This window comes from Cibotium barometz, chromosome 52 (genome assembly GCF_041138505.1).
Source record: "Cibotium barometz isolate CiBa-2024 chromosome 52, ASM4113850v1, whole genome shotgun sequence".
In the NCBI taxonomy this organism is placed as follows: Eukaryota; Viridiplantae; Streptophyta; class Polypodiopsida; order Cyatheales; family Cibotiaceae; genus Cibotium; species Cibotium barometz.
The window spans coordinates 24903050-24925522 of NC_141097.1; the positions used below are offsets into that span (position 1 = coordinate 24903050).

Below are 22473 nucleotides of genomic sequence, written 5' to 3' on the forward strand. Positions count from 1 at the left end.
GAGAGAGAGAGAGAGAGAGGGAGGGAGGGAGTATTTCATGACTCAATGATTACTTGATTGATTGATGTGTTAACCTTCACCAAGCATAATGCTTTTATAGGCATGCAACCTTATTTTTTGACCCACTAAAATCTCACACACACTGGATGAGTGACACATGGCACACTTATCCTATCCACACCTAAGCGTACATTCACACACGCATACACACTTGTAGGGAGTGTTCACACATAAGGCTCTGAATCCCAACAAACCCCCCTTTGGATCATAGGGGGAGTGCTTGGGAAAACCTTCAATTGTCATAATGGTTTGGACTCTAGACTGCACCACGAGCTCAAATGAGTCAAAATGGCACCAGCACACCTGAACTCTCATTCAAGGCTTGATATAAGAGCTTGACCATATAATGACAGCCTACATCAGCCTTCTAAGAATTAGGCAAAATTTGGACTAAAAAAGGGCCCTCTAAGAAGGGCCATGTCAAGAAGGGACCGTTTGGTTAGTGAACCTTATGTATCTTACATCAAAACCCCCACATATGACATATTGTTTTGGCACTTGTTGAAAAGTATATTTTAAATATACCACCTCTGAAAAATTTGGAGTTGATATGTCCAAGTTATGCCTTCCCCACTAAAAGGTAGATTCCAACGATCGTAGCCATGTAACTGACATCCAGCTACATGGATGTCACAAACGTTGGAATCTACCTTTTATTGGGGAAAGGCATAACTTAAACATATCAACTCCAAATTTATCAAAGGTGGTAGATGTAACATAAGTGTCAAAATTGTTAGAATCTACCTTAATGCATAACTTGAGCATATCAACTCGAAATTTGCATTAGGGAAAATTTGGAGCCAATTGGGCCCTTTAAGGATTGCTACACATTCTCTCTCTACAAACATGGATTCATGGTGATTTTTTTTGCAAATCAACTGAGAAGTGAGCGGAGTTTGGACATTTGGAATCTATTCTTTGAGACCTTTCCAATGATATATAGTATGATGGGCAATTTTGCATATTCAAGGAGTCCCTGCAGAGAGAGAATGTGCAGCAATCCTTAAAGGGCCCAATTTGAGTCCAAATTTCCCCTAATGTGGAGGCAGTAGATTTACAATGCCACATGTGGGGATTTTTATGTAACATACATAAGATTGACCACGGCCCTCCTCTAAACATATCCATACCTCCATTGAGCACTGTAGCAACACTTCTTGATGAAACAACACTTCTTAGCAGTAGAGGAATTGGGTATAAAAAATCAATGTGAAATGGGACCCTTTAATTTTCTTGAAGGGAATAGTAAAAAACTCATAAAATATATCAAATATTAAAACAACTACTTGAATTAAATTGAAATAAAGCATATAACAAAACATAAGACAAGAGAAAGAAAAACCATCACCATCAACACCATGCTGGGTGCAATCTTCCCCTCCCTTGTGCGTGGCCTTCCCCCACACAAGAGTATTTTTATTAGCTTCCTTGCAAAAATAGGCCACAGCTCCCAAAAATATACAAAGTGTGCTTTTAGAGAGCACGACACACTTCCACAATAAAAATAGAGTGTCCCAAAAGTTGGGGCTAGGGTAAAGCCTTTAGACTTTAATAAATTCAACATCATAAATGTATTTTACCCAATGTATCAAAATGGAAAAATCAACTACTAAGGTTATAAACATGGTGCGCATAAGAAACATTCTCCTCAACATTATTCATCAATCCTTATAATCTTCTTGACCTGAAAATATAAGTCCAATTAATAATTAAATTAATCCCACAGTCTTATGGATTAAGGTCATGGAGACCTAACTCATAAAGTTGCAATGGCTGACGGAGAGTCAATGGAGGACATCTCGCGTAGCAAGGTCGACCGAGGTCTTGACCAGTCTCGGTTCGATTTAAATGGTGAGCTTCCGGTACGGTGGATGAGGGACCAAGGAAGCGGTCTATGAGTGAAGCGCTAGGTCACCTGCGGGCTCTGGGTCGCCGAAGATACCCACACGTGCGTCGTGGAAGATATTAGAACAAGGAGTAAGAGTTGTTTTCTGAAATCGGGCATGGATCTGGTTGACTGACCTTGTTGGTCCTCAACGGATGAGTCCATGGCTCTCTTATATGGATCTGTTGATTGGTCTTGCTGATCTTCAACGAGAATTCCATCTTGATTTTTTATATGTGAAAATATTGTCGGGTACTATGAGCTAGGAACTATTGAAAAGGCCCTGAGTGAACAGGTGGTGAACGTTCTGGTTGCCAATGATGCCATAAGTACACCAATGATTGGAAATAAGGATTCAACTAGAGATTTGAGGATTGTCATCAGTGACATAATGGTTTCGTTAAAGGATTGTTTTAAAGTTAGCCAGGGATTTTATATTCACGTGATCACAAGATTTTTTTTGTTAATAACACTTGTGAGCATGTTATTAACATGTTCACATGTTTTCATGTTCTCAAAATAGCAGGTTACCAGTGACCTGGTAACCTGCCGAAGCCCGCCGGGCTTTTTGTTTTCCCGGCGGGCCCGCCGGGAAAATCCATTTTCCCGGCGGGAAAAAAAGTTAAAAAAAATGGTCAAAATATATTCATGTTCACAGTCATTCCTACCATTTTTGGGCCTTCTGGACACATTTATGATGTCAAAAGTTCAAAATTCTTTGTATAAAAAAAGTTATCTCTAAATTTATCACCTTAAGCTCGATTACCATCAATTAGATCTTATTATACTTCCAATTGAGTCTAATTGACATCAATTAATATCCAATTGAGTCTAATTGGTATCAATTAAGTCTAATTGGGTGTCAATTGATCGATTGGGCTCAATTGACATCAATTGACACCCCATTGGACTCAATTGGGCTTAATTGAACTTAATTGGATTCAATCAATTGACACCCAATTGGACACAACTGGGCTTAATTGGACTCAATTGACATCGATTAACACCCAATTGATGAGCTCAATTGACATCAATCCTAGTCAATTGATATCCAATTGATGCCAATTGAGCCGAATTGACACCAATTGCACTCAATTGGTACCCAATTGATGTCAATTGAGTCCTCAATTAACATCAATTAACACCCAATTGAGTCCAATTGACATCAACTAATACCCAATTGAGTCAAATTGATATCAATTAAGTATAATTGGGTGTCAATTAATCAATTCGACTCAACTGATATCAATTGATATCCAATTGGACTCAATTGACATCAATTGGGTGCCAATTGAGTCCAAGTGACACCCAATTGATATCAATTGCATCCAATTGGACTTAATTGACATCAATTGGGTGCCAATTGAGTCCAAGTGACACCCAATTGATATCAATTGCATCCAATTGGGCTTAATTGACATCAATTTACACCTAATTGATGTCAATTGAGTCTAATCCAGTTTAATTCACACCCAATTGATGTCAATTGGGCTCAATTGACATCCAATTGATGTTAATTGGACTCAATTGACATCAATTAACACCCAATTGATGTCAATTGAGCTCAATTGACATCAATCGTAGTCAATTGACACCCAATTGATGCCAATTGAGCCGAATTGAGCTTAATTGATATTAATTACACTCAATTGGCACCCAATTGATATCAATTGAGTCCGATTAGACTCAATTAACATCAATTAACATCCAATTAAGTCTAATTGATATCAATTAATACCTAATTGAGTCAAATTGATATCAATTAAGTCTAATTGGATGTCAATTGATCAATTGGACTCAATTGGTACCAATTGACATCCAATTGGACTCAATTGACATCAATTGGGTGCCAATTGAGTCCAAGTGACACCCAATTAATATCCATTGCATCCAATTGGGCTCAATTGACATCAATTCACACCTAATTAATGTTAATTGAGTCCAATCACGTTCAATTCACACCCAATTGATGTCAATTGGGCTCAATTGACACCCAATTAACTCAGCCCAATTGATATCAATTGAGTCTAATTCAAACCCAATTGAGTCTAATTACATCTAATTGGACTCAAGTGACATCAATTAACACCCAATTGATGTCAATTAAACTCAATTAACATCAATTAACACCCAATTGATATCAATTCAGCTCAATTGACATCAATCGTAGTTAATTGACACCCAATTGATGTTAATTGAGCCAAATTAAGCTTAATTGACATCAATTACACTCAATTGGCACCAATTGATGTCAATTGAGACTCAATTAACATCAATTAACATCCAATTGAGTTCAATTAACATCAATTAATACCCAATTGAGCCAAATTGGGCTTAATTGACATCAATTGCACTCAATTGGCACCCAATTGATGTCAATTGAGACTCAATTAACATCAATTAACATCCAATTGAGTTCAATTGACATTAATTAATACCCAATTGAGTCAAATTGATATCAATTAAGTTTAATTGGGTGTCAATTGATCAATTGGGCTCAATTGATATCAATTGACATCCAAATGGACTCAATTGACATCAATTGGGTGCCAATTGAGTCCAATTGACACCAAATTGATATCAATTGCATCCAAGTGGGATCAATTGACATCAATTCACACCTAATTGATGTTAATTGAGTCCAATTAGGTTCAATTTACACCCAATTGGGCTCAATTGACACCCAATTGATATCAATTTGGCTTAATTGATACCTAATTGATATTAATTAGACTCGATTGACATTAATTAACACCCAATTGATGTCAATTGACATCAATTATAGTCAATTGATATCTAATTGATGTCAATTAAGCCAAATTGAGCTTAATGGACATCAATTACACTCAATTAGCACCTAATTGATGTCAATTGAGTCTAATTGAGCTCAATTAATATCAATTAGTATCCAATTGAGTCTAATTAATATCAATTAACACCTAATTGAGTCAAATTGATATCAATTAAGTCTAATTGGGTATCAATTGATCAATTGGGCTCAATTGATATCAATTGACATCCACTTGGACTCAATTGACATCAATTGGGTGCCAATTGAGTCTAATTGACACTTAAGGGATATCAATTGCATCGAATTGGGCTCAATTGACATCAATTCACACCTAATTGATATCAATTGAGCCCAATTGATATTAATTGAGTCTAATTCACACCCAATTGAGTCCAATTGCATCTAATTGGACTCGATTGACATCAATAAACACCCAATTGATGTCAATTAAACTCAATTAATATCAATAAACACCCAATTGATATCAATTGACTCCAATTGGGTTTAACTGACACCCAATTGATGTCAATTAAGTCCAAATAGATATAATTAGGCTCAATTGACACCTAACTGATGTCAATTGAGTCCAATTGGATTCAATTGAGTCTAATTGGGTTAAATTGGATGCAATTAGGCTTAATTGATGTCAATTGAATTAAATTGGATGCAATTTGTCCAATTGATGTCAATTGAGTTCAATTGGATGCAATTAGGCTCAATTGACACCTAATTGATGTCAATTGAGTTCAATTCATACCCAATTATTGTTAATTGTGTCCAATTGAGCTCAATTAACACCCAATTGATGTCAATTGGGCTCAATTAACATCAGTTAACACCCTTTTGAGTCCAATTGATGTCAATTGAGTCCAATTAGGTGTCAATTGATATCAATCGAGTCCAATTGATCAATTAATACCCAATTAGACTTAATTGATGTCAATTGGACTCAATTCATTCAATTTAGCATCAATTATAATCAATTGACACCCAATTGATATTAATTGACATCAATTAGGTGTTAATTGATGTCAATTGAGCCCATGTGACATCAATTGTGTGTCAATTGAATCCAATTGATGTCAATTGAGCCCAATTGACATTAATTGTGTGTCAATTGATACATAATTAGCTTCAATTGGGCTCAATTGACATCAATTGACACCCAATTGATGTCAATTAGGCTCCATTGACACCCAATTAGACTCAATTTGGCTCAATTGACATCAATTGACACCCAATTAGACTCAATTTGGCTTAATTAAGTCTAATTGGACTCAATTAGACTCAATTTGGCTCAATTGATATCAATTGACACCCAATTATACTTAATTTAACTCAATTGACATCAATTGACACCCAATTGATATGAACTGATGTGAATTGAGCTCAATTGCATCGAATTAGGCTCAATTGACATCGATTGATACCCAATTAATATCAATTGAGAGCAATTGATGTGAATTGATGTCAATTGAGCTCAATTGCATGGAATTAGGTATAACTGACACCCAATTAATATCAATTGAGTGCAATTGAGCCCAATTCAGCTCAGTTGTAATCAATTGACACCCAATTGATGTCAGTTGCATCCAATTTGGCTCAATTGAAACCTAACTGATGTCAATTAAGTCCAATTGATGTTAATTGGCACCCAATTGATGTCAATAAGGTTCAATTGATGTTAATTGACTCCCAATTGATGTCATTTACGTCCAATTGAGCTCAATTGACACCCAAATTATCCAATTGAAGTCAATTAGACTTAATTGACTTCAATTGTGTTAATTAGATATTAATTGATATCAATTAACACCCAATTGCTATCAATTGAGTCTAATTCGGCTCAATTGACACTCAATTTACATCCAATTGGGCGTGAATTGAGCTCAATTGTATCATATTAGGCTCAATTGACATTAATTGACACACAATCGATCACACAATTGAGTGCAATTGAGCCCAATTGATATCAATTGTGATCAATTGACACCCGATTGATGTTAATTGCATCCTATTGGGCTCAATTGAGCACAATAGGATGCAATTAACACCCAATTGAGTGTCAATTGAGTGCAATTGAGCCCAATTGAGCTCAATTGATATCAACCGACACCCAATTGATGTCAACTGAGCTCAATTGAGCTTAATTGATATCAATTTACACCCAATTGATGTCAACTGAGCTCAATTGACACCCAATTGATGTCAACTGAGCTCAATTGAGCTTAATTGACATTAATTGTAATAAATTAACACCCAATTGAAGTCAATTGGGCTTAATTAATATCAATTAACATCCAATTATTATCAATTGAGTCCAATTCGACTCAATTGATACTTAGTTTACACCCAATTTTTGCAAATTTGGTGTAAATTGGGCTCAATTGCGTCGAATTAGGCACAATTGACATCAATTGACACCTAATTAATATCAATTGAGTGTAAATCAAGTGTAATTGAGTCCAATTGGGCTCAATTGAGTGCAATGATGTCATGGACAATTGAGTCAATTGATGTAAGTATAGTTAGATTTAATTGGTGTGTCAATTGAACTTAAGGCCAGCAAATTATACAAAACTTTTTTTGTGCCAATAATTTTGAACTTTTGACATCATAAATGAGTCCAGAAGGCCCAAAAATGGTAAGAATGACTGTGAACATGATTTTTTATTTTTTTATTTTTTATTTTTTTTATTTTTTTTATTTGCCCGCCGGGAAAATGGGTTTTTCCGGCGGGCCCGCCGGGAAATGATCATTTTTCCGGCGGGATTACTGGCAGAGAAGGTTTTTACAGGTCATAAAAAATGCCCGTGAATATACATTGTGATCACAAGAATTTTTATGTTAATAATAGGTTTTGTTAACGTGATCACGAAATTGTGAAGACGTTAATGAAATCCCTGAAGTTAGCTGATGCTGAGAAAAAGGCAATTTCATATTGGGTGTGTAAGTGGTGTGACTAATTTTATGTTTGCATGAACTTTCGGCTAGGGGGCCTGGGAACTCTTTTCCCTTGTACCCGAGACAAAACCTAACCAAATTCCTAATTAGATCCCATCACTATAGTGGTTGGGAGGTTGGCTAACCCATGGGACTGGATGGGGTTAGGCTGGACTGATGGATCCATAAATCGAGACTCAATTTCTGTTACTACGATAGATAAAGTAAATCCCGGATAGTAATTGTTCTATGGATAGGAATCAACGGCTGTGCCTCTTGATGGGGAAAAAAGCGTTGATCCCAATGATCCAAGTGCAAGTTTCTTCCTCAATCTGACCAAGTATCTTCATAGATGCAGTCGGATCAGCTTGATCAGAAATGGTCTTGACTACGTTAGAGTAAAAGTTATCCTGGTGGAATCGCCCGTGCTCTCTGGATAAAGGAAGTTTTTCCGGGTTTGGTTTTGGATAAGCCGACGGATTTGTCTCTTGTTCGGATATCCGTGGGCGAGGCTCCGAGTATGGGACCCTGTCCTCGCAAGATGTGCTACTTCCACTGCTAGCACCCCGAATCCGTTGCGCAGTGGGGACAGGGATTTCACAATTGTTATCAGAGCGAATTGGCTAATAAAGATCAACTAAGAAGACAAATATGTCAAAAATTTATATGGAACCCTGACTTGCTTGAGGCTTAGACATGATGGTATTTACTTTATAATTCCAAGTATCATGACTAACCGTATATAGCGAGGGTATAATTGCAGCTCTTTACCGACAGTATATACGAGTAAATCTAAGACTTGAAATTATAAGCATCAATTGATGAATTCGAATGTGGTTGATATGATTTTTAATTCTGTTTGAGAATTGATGAATTGATTTGGATTCTGATTGAAAAATTATGATTTCTGAAATTTAGTTGAAATGTAATAAACTAAGCGAAACCACAATGTGGATGATTGGGACGAGTCCCTGTGATGATATTCATAACTAGAATGATGATAATGATTTCAGCAAATCACTATGAGATTAGTGGATTGTGCTGTCAAATTGCTACTGTTAACACTTGACACGGTAGATCAAGTTAAGGGATGACAAATTGAGAACTTGCTTAACTGAAATTCCCGTGGAGAAATGTTTAGAAGAAAATTTTTCAGTCTAATGGACCATTATCCTATTAAAGATATGAATGATATGATCTGAATGAATTGTTATTTAATGATGAATTCTATATAAGGGATATTTATCCCCGTATTCTGTTGAGTTGACCAGAATATTAGGAACCGCAAAATAAATTGGATCTTAAGAAAAAGAGTTGTCCTCTACTTTGCGAGATGAGGACATCTCGCACTTTTTAAGTGGGGTAGAATGTAAGATTCCTCCCCCAGCCTTCGAGGTATGCAGCAGTAAGAATCTCCCTTTCTGATCTTATAATTATTTCCCTCTCTAAAATAAAAGAAGATTCTGTTTAAGAGGGAAGTTCCTTTCCCCAGAATACTTTCTCAGGAGCCCACCTGTTTGTAAGGATTCGGAACGATGAGTTCAGAAGTGAGAACCGGTGTTTTGGATGCCAAGGTTTTGGTCATCAGTTAATGACTGCCCGACTCCTGTCATGACAAGGGCACAGGGAAGTCAAGAACCCAAATTTAGAGACCAATTCCTTCATACCAATCTAATCAGGGTCCGTCTCGGACAAGATTGCTTAACTCCATTAACTAGGTCCGACCCATTGATTAGGGTCGAGATGTCTTGACGACATGGAGCAGCAGATGCAAGCAATTCATAAAGATATAAAAGCTGCCCAGGATCGACAGAAACAGTATGCAGATAAGAAGAGGACAGTCAGAGAATTCAGAGAAGCAGATATGGTCTTCATTCGAGTACAGCCCAAAAGAAGTTCTTTATCTCTTAGGAAGTATAAGAAGTTATCTCCCAGATATTGTGGGCCATATTGGATTTCAATGAAAGTAAGTGACTTAGCCTACGAGCCTTTTCTACCTCATCATCTCAAAGTTCATAATGTATTTCATGTAAACCTTCTAAGAAAAATGTGCCAAACCCAAATCATGGAAAGATGGTAAAACTTCAGTGGCAAGATACCATTGGCTTCTAGGTTACACTAGCTCCTTCCTTTATATAAATCGTAACTTTTACTTGTCGCTCACAGTAATCTTACTTCCATCGATCTCCTTTCTTTCTTAACCTCCTTCATGGCTTGGCAACAAGAATTGGTTTTATCCATGATGATTTCTCACCTTTAAGACGCAAGCGAGTCTGTGAAGAAGGATTTTATAGATCTGTATGAGCACTCACTTTTTCCTCACTTGGAAACTTCTGTAGCTTAGACCAAATGGCGGACCTATCAAGACATAACTAGGGTAACACCGTGAGGTCAGCAGCACTTTCGTAACAATGTCTGCTTGGCTATGGTTATTGAAGCTTTGGGTTTGGGTCCCCGATACTATTGCGTGATTAGATCGAGGCATATTGGGTTTTCTAAGCGGGTCTTCTTACTGGCGTGTTTTCTTCCTCATCAGAAGAGATGTCTTTACCCTATTTTTGGCTTGTCTCTCAGAGGTCCTTTTGTTAGATCACCTCATACCACTGGGTAGGTGCTGCAATAACCGGTCGAATTATTCCCGTTGATTAATTACCTTATATGTGTGCAACTTGTGAGTGCTACTTTTGTGACCATATGATGGACGGGCTTATGGAAGTGTAAAAAGTTCTTCTATCTTACTGTATATGTTCCAAGAATGAATAAAGTTGAAATCTTTGTTCTTGTCTTGAGTCTTACTCTCTTTGAGACTTTTCTTGGTGGTTAATCTTAATTAAATTTTCTCTCAGTCTCATATTCGTGCATCTTGCGAAATTACCCCCAGTTTGCGAGATGAGGATATCTCGCGTTTTTCAAGTGGGAGAGAATGTAAGATTCCTCCCCAGCCTCTCAAAATGTCCAGCATATTCCCTTGTAATCATTTCCCTCTTCAGAAATATAAGAGATCTTGTCTCTGCCTGTTTTGGCATAGAGAGAGAAAATATTATAGAGAGAGAATATTCAGATTTTGAATATTTTTGGATAGAAAAATATCTCATCTTATTAAAACGAATTCCCCTGAAACAGAAATTCAAAAAGAACTTTCCAATGTACAGTTGGAATTAATTGGAAATGAGTATAAAGGACCTTAGCCTAAGAGTCTAGATTTTTAGAAATTTTAGATTATCGTCCAATAAAGGTTCCTGTGGGCCAATAGGATCAATCCATGTGTGGGGAGGAGATAAATCTAATTTTTGTAAAAGAAGATACCCAAAAATGAGTAAATGCTCACATAAGATGAAGAGTTGACTATGTACAAGGTTTATTAGTAAGAAACTATGAGTAATATAAAAAATATGAGATATTTTGGGTATAATGATTCCATTTTGATACATATGTAAGGAAGGGGAGTCCCTTAAATGAGGTGCATACTTCACATGCTTGAATGAGTTTTAAACTCAAAAATAATGTGATATTTTTATCTCTCCTCTCTCTTGAACCAAACCAAATCAAAATGGAACCAAACCGAATCAAAAAGTAACCAAACTAGGTCCAAATCCAGTCCAAATTCAACCAAACTGAAATCTAAAAAATTCTAGAAATCAGTTAGCTTTGGTTAGAGCTTCCCTCTCCTATGAATAGAACATGAATCCTTTAAAAAAAATAGAAGAATTTTACTATACTAGAGTTATGCTGAAATAATACTAATTTCTACTATTCTCTAAAATTCTCTCCAAATTGAAGAAATTGGAGCTTCCCTCTTTCTTCAATCCCCATTGGTGGCTCCATCAACATACTTAACCAATTGATTGGTTGGGGGCCTCTACCATGAACAAAGAATCAAGCAATTTGTAAGGTAAATGGTGAATTTTGATCTTTTCTATAATTTCTCAATGCTTCTCTCTTCTCAACCCCTCTCAAGCTTGAGAAGCTTAATTGGAATGGTCTTTGAATGCTATTGAAGTTAATTGATGAATGGTAGTGAAGAGTTGACTATGTACAAGGTTTATTAGTAAGAAACTATGAGTAATATAAAAAATATGAGATATTTTGGGTATAATGATTCCATTTTGATACATATGTAAGGAAGGGGAGTCCCTTAAATGAGGTGCATACTTCACATGCTTGAATGAGTTTTAAACTCAAAAATAATGTGATATTTTTATCTCTCCTCTCTCTTGAACCAAACCAAATCAAAATGGAACCAAACCGAATCAAAAAGTAACCAAACTAGGTCCAAATCCAGTCCAAATTCAACCAAACTGAAATCTAAAAAATTCTAGAAATCAGTTAGCTTTGGTTAGAGCTTCCCTCTCCTATGAATAGAACATGAATCCTTTAAAAAAAATAGAAGAATTTTACTATACTAGAGTTATGCTGAAATAATGCTAATTTCTACTATTCTCTAAAATTCTCTCCAAATTGAAGAAACTGGAGCTTCCCTCTTTCTTCAATCCCCATTGGTGGCTCCATCAACATACTTAACCAATTGATTGGTTGGGGGCCTCTACCATGAACAAAGAATCAAGCAATTTGTAAGGTAAATGGTGAATTTTGATCTTTTCTATAATTTCTCAATGCTTCTCTCTTCTCAACCCCTCTCAAGCTTGAGAAGCTTAATTGGAATGGTCTTTGAATGCTATTGAAGTTAATTGATGAATGGTAGTGAAGAGTTGACTATGTACAAGGTTTATTAGTAAGAAACTATGAGTAATATAAAAAATATGAGATATTTTGGGTATAATGATTCCATTTTGATACATATGTAAGGAAGGGGAGTCCCTTAAATGAGGTGCATACTTCACATGCTTGAATGAGTTTTAAACTCAAAAATAATGTGATATTTTTATCTCTCCTCTCTCTTGAACCAAACCAAATCAAAATGGAACCAAACCGAATCAAAAAGTAACCAAACTAGGTCCAAATCTAGTCCAAATTCAACCAAACTGAAATCTAAAAAATTCTAGAAACAAGTTAGCTTTGGTTAGAGCTTCCCTCTCCTATGAATAGAACATGAATCCTTTAAAAAAAATAGAAGAATTTTACTATACTAGAGTTATGCTGAAATAATGCTAATTTCTACTATTCTCTAAAATTCTCTCCAAATTGAAGAAACTGGAGCTTCCCTCTTTCTTCAATCCCCATTGGTGGCTCCATCAACATACTTAACCAATTGATTGGTTGGGGGCCTCTACCATGAACAAAGAATCAAGCAATTTGTAAGGTAAATGGTGAATTTTGATCTTTTCTATAATTTCTCAATGCTTCTCTCTTCTCAACCCCTCTCAAGCTTGAGAAGCTTAATTGGAATGGTCTTTGAATGCTATTGAAGTTAATTGATGAATGGTAGTGAAGAGTTGACTATGTACAAGGTTTATTAGTAAGAAACTATGAGTAATATAAAAAATATGAGATATTTTGGGTATAATGATTCCATTTTGATACATATGTAAGGAAGGGGAGTCCCTTAAATGAGGTGCATACTTCACATGCTTGAATGAGTTTTAAACTCAAAAATAATGTGATATTTTTATCTCTCCTCTCTCTTGAACCAAACCAAATCAAAATGGAACCAAACCGAATCAAAAAGTAACCAAACTAGGTCCAAATCCAGTCCAAATTCAACCAAACTGAAATCTAAAAAATTCTAGAAATCAGTTAGCTTTGGTTAGAGCTTCCCTCTCCTATGAATAGAACATGAATCCTTTAAAAAAAATAGAAGAATTTTACTATACTAGAGTTATGCTGAAATAATGCTAATTTCTACTATTCTCTAAAATTCTCTCCAAATTGAAGAAATTGGAGCTTCCCTCTTTCTTCAATCCCCATTGGTGGCTCCATCAACATACTTAACCAATTGATTGGTTGGGGGCCTCTACCATGAACAAAGAATCAAGCAATTTGTAAGGTAAATGGTGAATTTTGATCTTTTCTATAATTTCTCAATGCTTCTCTCTTCTCAACCCCTCTCAAGCTTGAGAAGCTTAATTGGAATGGTCTTTGAATGCTATTGAAGTTAATTGATGAATGGTAGTGAAGAGTTACATAATTTGATGAATGCTATTGAAGTTAATTGATTAATGATAGTAAAGAAAACCTTTGGCTTTCCGTTTTCTCGAAACCTTTTGGCTTTCCGGAAAACTTTTGGCTTTCCGTTTTCTCGAAACCTTTTGGCTTTCCGAATTCCGGAAAAACTTTTGACCTTCTGTATTCCGGAAAGTTTTGACCTTTCACATTCCAATTTTTTTTGTCTTTTATTTTCCCAAGAAACTTTTGGCTTTCCGTATTCTGTGAAAACCATTGGAATTCTGAAATTTTTTAACCGTTCGTATCTTAAATGCATTCGGGGTAATTTAAAAATTTTAAAAAATTTGTGAAAATTAGTGAAAAATTAGACAAAGGTTTTTTAAAATTTTGGAAAAATGTGGGGTTGGTGTTTGGCATGTGGTGTGTCCATTTGGGCGCGCGTGACCATTCAAATTCCTTTAAAAATATATTTTTGACCGAAAAAAATAAAAAATCCATTAAACTAATAAATTTTCATTGGATTTGAGAATTGTCGGGCGGATTTGGAAATTTCGTGAATGATGCGATTCTCAGAAAAAATTAAGAAATTTCTATAAATTATTTTTAAAAATCCTAAGAATTGGTATTTTTAAAATATCAATGGTATTCTCACAAAATTAATTGCTAAAAATTTTCTAAAAAAATATAGGTTTGTAATGCCATAAGATAGGTTTGGTGGAATTCAAAATTATCACATTTTGAGGCCCTAGAAAATTAGAAAAAATTATGAAAAAATCATGATAATTCTTTTTCTCAAGAATTTAATATTTTCAAGGGTTATTTAATGTTGAAGTACATTTTCTCGTACTAACATTAGATAGAGGCGGGTTATTCGCATATTATTAATACGATTATACCTCATATTAATGGATATTTATGTTTGGATATTTAATTCTAAACGATGTATTCATGATTCTTTACCATTATTTAGCCATAGGAGGGCCCTCAAGTGACTCTTGACTTTCCATTCCCCATGTGTGACCCTTGGATGCCTGACCCTTACCTTAATCCTTAAGGTTAGTCCTAACCCACACTCCACTAGAGCTTGTTCCCATGCCTATATCATTGTATGGTTCATTGTGAATGTAAGAGAGCAATAGAATTGAGTGTTGAGTGTGCAGGGTGACCATGGCTTTCCATGTGTACGACCCAAGGTAGCATATTATAAATGTCATAATAAATATGGTCAAAGGATTTCAGCTGTGTTACATTGTAAATGATTTGAGTTTTCACGTAGCATGTAGGATCTTCTAACAATTGTGACATATGAAATGAAAGAGGAGGATATGGAGGCCCAATGTCTATTTTGGGAGTGCATCAATGGGGTGATGGAAAATCATGGTTTTGAAAGTGCATATTTCTTTGGTTTCATGGTAGATGAGGCATGGGCTAACTATAATGCAGTTCAACATGTGTTTCGATGGTGGCAAAAATAATGTCACTGAAGGAACACCCATGTATAAGTCACCTACCCCACTGATCGGTGATAAAGAAACTACACGTCACAAGAGACCAGCCACTCTGGTCATTGATATTGATGATGACGCAACACATCATCCGGAGTATAATGTGTATGTGTACAAGACCACAAATATGTAGGGAGGCCATTGAAGATCAATTTTAAGGAGCTTGCAACCACTACTCTTTCAAAGAACAAAAAAAGCCAGATAGTTTAGTGTGATTGAGCACAAGGTGAATGAAGCATTATAGGCAATACAAAGGACATGCATTGGTAGCAAGGTCATATATAGCAGAACTCTTCATGGTGGTAAGAGGTGTGGGCAACACATCGTCGGATCTGCAAAGGGTGTGCCTGCACCATCATTTGAAGGGTATCGCAAAAAGCACCCTAATGGTCTCATTAGATAGTGGATGTGGGTTTGCCCAGATCACATGCTTCATTGCTATATTATGGATCCCAACATAAACCCAAAGCCCAATTTTCCACCCAAGGTATGGCCAGTTGCTCTATGGGAACTAACCTCACATATAAGGAGGTGTATTCATTATGAAAAGTTGGATACCAGGTGGAGAGCAAGAATGTAGAAGGTCTCATGCCAACCCCTCCTACTAGTGGTGGGGCTACAAGTTCCTTTAACAATGGTAGGTAATAAAGAATAATCATATGGGCCTAGTATGAGAATAGAGGCGGGTAGTTCAGGCATGTGAAATGGCATAAGAGTTAGATACCGCATCTAGATATCAAATGAATAAAGGGTGCTTTGAAAATGAAATCTAGAGTGGTAAAAGAAGTGTAGAGGATGGATCACAAGTATGTAGTTGTTAAGATCGAATCACACGGGCATATTGCACATGTTGTAAAATAAGATGTGCATGTGAAAGACGAATCATGTTGTACGTGTCTAGATTTTGTAGATAGAGAATCCAAGAAGATGCCTTACCTGGCATATTCTTGGCTTGAGCTAGAATGAGAATATGTTCATCCCACCAACCTATCCTTTTGGACTAGGAGCTCTACAAAGCCTTGTCTCATAGGAGAACCTACCCTAATTTAGACCATTGAATGCATGGAATTTCACATGCTAAATGTTCTCACTTCATGTCCTATAGTATTTTGTGACTTTTGTAACCTCATTGGAGAGGATTCGACTATGCAATATCTTGTTTTGTGTTACCTTTGTGGTAGGCAATTGAGAAAGTGTAAGAGAGAGAGAGAGAGAGAGAGAGAGGGAGAGAGTGAGAGAGAGAGAGATTTGGAGGGAAAGAATTTCTTGGAATTTGCTCACACATTCGAAAAAAGCACTCACTAGAAATAGCTTGCCATAAAAAATCCCCCTTCCCTGTACAGTTAGCCACCACAATTTTTTTTGAAAAGCCTCCTTGGATCTTACTCTTATCTATGGCTTCCCATGGTTCTTTTAGGTTCATTTGATGCTTTCTTCTCATAAAAATTTATTCTTGTAAGATGTGTTTTTCTCATCATTTTATGTGATCTCTGTTGTGATTAGATATCTTAATATATGGTTGAAAACCCCTTACCATAGTTTGTATTTGTCTTCTCTTATTGTTACCATAAAAGAGTGATGGGCATGTGCTTTTTTTCTTTATGGTTTGATGCAAATTTAGGTGGGCACTTTAATGAAGATAACTATGCCATAGATACACACAAGAAGGTGATTCATGTATGTCATTGGGGGATGCAAATGATGATATGTAGAATGGTCATAGTGTAGAATTTTGTAAAAACCACTATGATAGCAATTATGGAGGTATGTATTTTTTCATTGCTACTCCATTGTTACGATTATTGAAATATGTAAGATAGCACAAGAGTTTAACAAAAGGGGTTTTCATCACAAGATACAATATCTCTCACACACACCCACATGTATGTATGTATGGATATATATACCCTTCAATTTGAATTCTAACGATGACTCTTGAACTAGTCAAATTCTAACGATGACTCTTGAACTATTCAAAATCTATTGCTAACTTTCGATTGGGATTCGAGTCTCAACTCTTAATTCTAGACTCTAGACTCTTGAATTGGTTGTCGAGTCTCGACTTCTAAAGTGTCACGGGCATTTTCTAACTTTAAAGCAATAAAGTGCTCGTAACCAAAGGCGGCACAACGTTATCGTAGCTGGATTCCTACAGCCGTGCAAGCCAATGCAGGAGCCAATCACAAGCTGGCTAGTGGCTATGGTGGGGGCTAATCAGAAGCTTGCGTGCTAACAGACGCTACATCGGGATGCTAGACAACAAGATTGATGAGGTATGAGCTAAGTTTTTCTCATAGCTCATGTGACGTAGTGCGATGCATGCTCACGTCATGCCGTCTGCCAGCCGCCTCCTATATAGCTCATGTCATTCCGTGCTATGCACAGTCTATGTCTTCTTCTCTTCCGCGCAGCAATTAGCCAGCACCATACCGCAGTTCAGAGAAGCCCTTTTTGATCTTACTTTTATCAGGTGACTCCCCCGTGGTTCTCTTACGATAATTTGATGTTGCGCCTTCTCACATGAATTGATTCCCATAAGCCACATGCTTTTCTCATGGTTCCGTGCAATTCCTCTTGTACTGATTAATTAATTTCTTAATGTGATAAAAAAACCTCTTACATTCGCCTTCACTTATTGCCTAATGGGCATTGTGTTTTTCTTCATGGTTTGACCTAAATATTGCTCCTTGTGATTAACGTGATAAAAATGTCGTGGTTTTGCCAGGGCTTTCCACAGCATAGTTATGCCGAAGGAGAAGTTGGATTTGTATGTGGATGTTGTGAAGGTGGGAGACGAGGCCATGCACAAGAGGTTCAATGTTGACAAGCATGTGGCGCTCGAGATTTTGAATGGCAATAACAGCATACCGAGCAGTGCTAGCCTGGCTGGGGCAAGTGTTGTACGCTATGGCTCGCCTTTTGCCTCGAGACAAGCTAATACACCGTCCAAGACATCAAGCAAGATCAAAGAGCTCTAGAGAAAGCACCAGACGAAGACGAAGACGATCTCATTTTGTTTGCTATGAGACTAGCTGTGCTAGAGAAGCTTGCGACCAATGTGGGCACCCTTGGTTTCATATGGGCCACTGTTGTCATCCTCGGTGGATACGCAACCACCTTACACCAGATTGATTTCTGCATTGTTACATCGATTTTAGTCACAGAGAGGGCTCGAATCTTCAGTAGAAGCCATGAATTAGAGTGGCAACATCAAGATCCAGGTAAAAACACCATCACCCGAGCTTACCATAAAGGTTCAGACTCTATCCACCGTAGTGCCCGGGCAATTGGTAGAGCTTTCTCTACTTTGGTAACCCCACGGGGCTCCCAATCAAAGGACGCAGGTGTGCAGACTGTCTCCCTTGGAGGTGAAAGGATTGACGATAGCCTCCAACCGGGCTCGTCTACCTCAAAGGTCCCCATTTTACCCTTCATGGTATTGATCTCCCAAGCTAAACGTGTCAGTGAATTTCTGTATTATACGCAAATACTCTCTGCAATGCTTAGCATAGCTCTCTCTCTGTGGCGTGTGAGCACTGGTGGGTATTTCAGTAATCAAGGAGGTAGAGAAAGCAATCACACGTTTGCCCTCGTAATATTCTACAGCCTCACTCTCTTCGAAGGTCTGGTTTTTCTCATGGAGAAAGCCTACTGGCAGTACAAGATCTCTGTGAAGAACATCCTCCGCTCTGTTAACGACCATTGCGAGCTAAAAGAAGATGCACAGTGCTACACTGTCAGACGCTTCTTCTACGATGTGTATGCCAAGTGCTTAACGGCGAGTGTGTTTGAAGGGTTGAAGATGGATTTGGTGGGTTATGCGCTGCAATGGCTACAATCAGAAGTGCTTGTTGAGCAGTTGCGTGGAGTGAGGGCGCTATGTGCATTCTCAAAATGCAAGATAGAGACAACGCAAGGGGCCGTGGAGAGGCTGTTGGAAATGGTAACATGGAGGAATGATGAAGAGCAGGATATAAGGGAGGCAGCAGCTAACCTGCTGTGCACGATTGTGGGCTATGATCGCACGGCGATAAGAGTGGCGGCAATCTCAGGTTCTTTAGAAGGTATACTCAGCTTGCTTACAAATGATAAATTTAAGAGTGGCGGCAATCTCTGGTTCTTGTGCTCATGAATACGCCCGCGCACGAACACTGGCGAGTCCCAAAGTGGCCACCCATGTGAAATTAGGGCTCCGCGTATTGATTAACATGGCTAAAAACCCAATGAACTGCGCCAAGATAGGGGCAACTAGAGGCCTTCTTCCTAGGCTCATAAGCTTCATAGATGCGCCAAACAAAGGGATCGTATGCATTGCTGCAAAGAAGCAAGAGGAGGCGACTGTGTGGTTCTTGTCGCTAAAGTTGCTTAGTCTACTAGCAGTTTGCCCAGGTTCGTCTGGGAAAAAGTTGAGACAGGACATTGCAAGCGTTCTCCTATCTATCACTAAATTGAGAAACATTTTGAATAGTCAAGAGGAGGGTTGCCGCCAACTACAAGAGCTTGCATCTGCTTGCCTTGCAGGATTCCAAAAACTGCACTAGGATGCTAAGACTGAAGCTGCATGATCAACAACAAGAAGGAGAAGAGCTCGGTTCTGCAAGTGCCTCTGGAGGCATTTCTTCTAGTTGCAAGAGATCAGACGTCGTGGATGCCTTGATCGAGATGATGGGCGATCGACACCGTGGGCACCTGGCCATCTTCATCCTGCACAGATTTTGTGACAACAAAGTCGAGCAAGAATACAAGCTCCGCGTCGCAGCATCCACTCCTACATACACATTATTTTTTTCCAAAGAGTACATCACACACACTGAGGTACATACACATTATTTTTTTCCAAAGAGTACATCACACACACTGTTGAGTGGGGAGGAGTCGGCTAGACTTGAATCCGTATTTACCCCATTAAGTATGAAAAAATTTACAAGAAGGGCGATTTTAGATCAAGCAGGGGAAATTTCAGCCAATCCGGTGCCTTTTGTGTTGCCATCAAGGTCCCATATGGGAGAGTAAAAAAGATGCCATGATCCCATTCTCTCATGAAGTGGCCATGTTTTCTCTCAGTAGCCCTTGAAGCACCTCTTTCAGTATCATTGGGGGTTTATCCTACTGGTGATGCCCTTGCCTCTCAAAAGGGAGGTACATATTTTCCATAGCACCTCTCATGAGTCCCAACAACCATGTGATCTCTCATGAGTTTTTCAAAAAAGAAATCCTTACCTTTTACTTTTCCATAGCACCTCTCATGAGTCTCAACCACCATGTGACCTCTCATGAGTCTTTTCATAGCATATCTTATGAGTATCAACAACCGTTTGACCTCTCACACATGAGTCTTTCCATAGCACCTCTCGTGAGTCTCAATAACCATGTGACCTCTTTCTAAAGCACCCCGTTCTTTTAACAACCATGTGACCTAGTTCTAAAGCACCCCGTTCTTTTAACAACCATGTGACCTAGTTCTAAAGCACCCCGTTCTTTTAACAACCATGTGACCTAGTTCTAAAGTACCCCTCTTTTTGAGAGTTTGCTTGGATGAGGTGAGCCTTAGATCACTCAACTTTCTGGTCTAAACATGGATAAACTCAACCCATGATGGGAAGCAAGCCTGCACAAACATTATTCGGGTGTTTTTTTCTGTGGTGATGTATTTTGATTGAAGCCCTTGAATAATAATCATTCTCTATGTGTGTATACATGTGTAGATAATTTTATTGATGATGGATAAGAAGAACAAGAGAACACAAGAGGCGGCGATAGGACTAACGGCTAGGACATTGCCATTATTGAGGCCAGATGAGGTACAAGGATTATTTTCTAGTGGTGGAGTCATGTTTACAAAGGAAGATTTGGTAATGATGGTAGGAATGGTCCTCGAAGCCCACAAGGTGCCTTCCATGAAGCTACCACGAGTGCGGCACTTTTGCCTGGAGCTGGTGGTAGCTTTAGTGGACGCAGACCCGACCTCTTTTCTCCCCTTATTTAGGACCCACAAATTTGCCTCTTATGTGGAAAATGTGTCCGCCACTACCTCTGACCTAGAGAATTATGCCACCTTCTCCAGTGCCGTCGGTGTGACCTTCCACCTCCTCACCATGGAGCAGCTTGTCCAAACGGCCATCGAGAAACTTCAGCTCCAACAAAAAATCTCCTTCTGAGAACACTAAATATAAGGTTGTAAATATCTAGTCCATGCAATAGATTTGATGGACGTCGATCAATGCCCTTGTCCTCTTCATTCTTGTTCCGTAAGAACTTCATTGTACACAAGGAACTTTTAATTGTTCCTCCCTAGGTAGAGAATTTGTAAATATATAGGAGAATTTGTGAGATTTCCATACGAGAGAGAGTGAAAAAGATGCCATGATCCTATTCTCTCATATAGTGGCCACATTTTCTCTCTGTTGCCCCCCACGAACATCCCTGAATCTTGGCCCAAGTGGCCATGAGTGTGTGGAAAATATCAAACCAAATCCTGCAAATGCATTGTGTATCATAAACCAAAGTACCCTCCATGCCCTTAGTGCATCTAGCCTTCAAAATATAGTAGGCTATGATACTAGCAATGATATCCTATGCAGTGTCCAATCTCTATGTTGGTGATATGTAGCATGTGACTCTGGCATGTCTTGGAGACATCATCGTCAATCCACTCCTTGGGTAATCATATCACTGTCGTTTCCTTCAAACTTGAGTTATAGGCTTGATAGTGTAAACCAAGTAATAGCACCAAAACAAATGTAAGCATCCCTTCTCGTCCTTCTAGAAAGGCGTGCTATTGCAATCCAAGTCCTCTATAGGTATACCTCCTCATCCTTCTTAAAAGGTGTGTTATTGAAATCCAAAACAAATTTAGGAATCACTCCTAATGCTTGCAAAATGTTGTGCTATCATAATACAAATCCTATGTGCCTCCCTACACTTCCATAAGCAACGGTAGACTATCTCTGATGCTCTTGCACAGCTTATGCAAGCTAGGCTAGCACCAATAATCGGTCTCCACTACTTAGTGACAAGGCCCCAAATGCCCCACGTTGTAAAGAGAGAGAGAGAGCGAGAGAGAGAGAGAGAGAGAGAGAGAGAGAGAGAGAGAGAGAGAGAGAGAGAGAGAGAGAGAGAGAGAAAGCCAAATAAAAGAGAAAGAAAAATGTTGTGCTATTATAATACAAATACTATGTGCCTCCGTGCACTTCCATAAGTAACGGGGTAGACTATCTATGAAGCTA

The 22473-nt window shown here is 38.0% G+C and overlaps 1 protein-coding gene across 1 annotated transcript; it reads left to right on the forward strand.

Annotated features, from left to right (window-relative positions):
• Nucleotides 1-18269: 18269 nt before the first annotated feature.
• Nucleotides 18270-21405, forward strand: LOC147608985 (uncharacterized). Its single transcript, XM_086788687.1, has 3 exons — nucleotides 18270-19311; nucleotides 19716-20062; nucleotides 20953-21405. The coding sequence occupies exons 1-3, from the start codon at nucleotides 18270-18272 to the stop codon at nucleotides 21403-21405; spliced, it is 1842 nt and encodes a 613-aa protein (XP_086644813.1).
• The last annotated feature ends 1068 nt before the right edge of the window (nucleotides 21406-22473 follow it).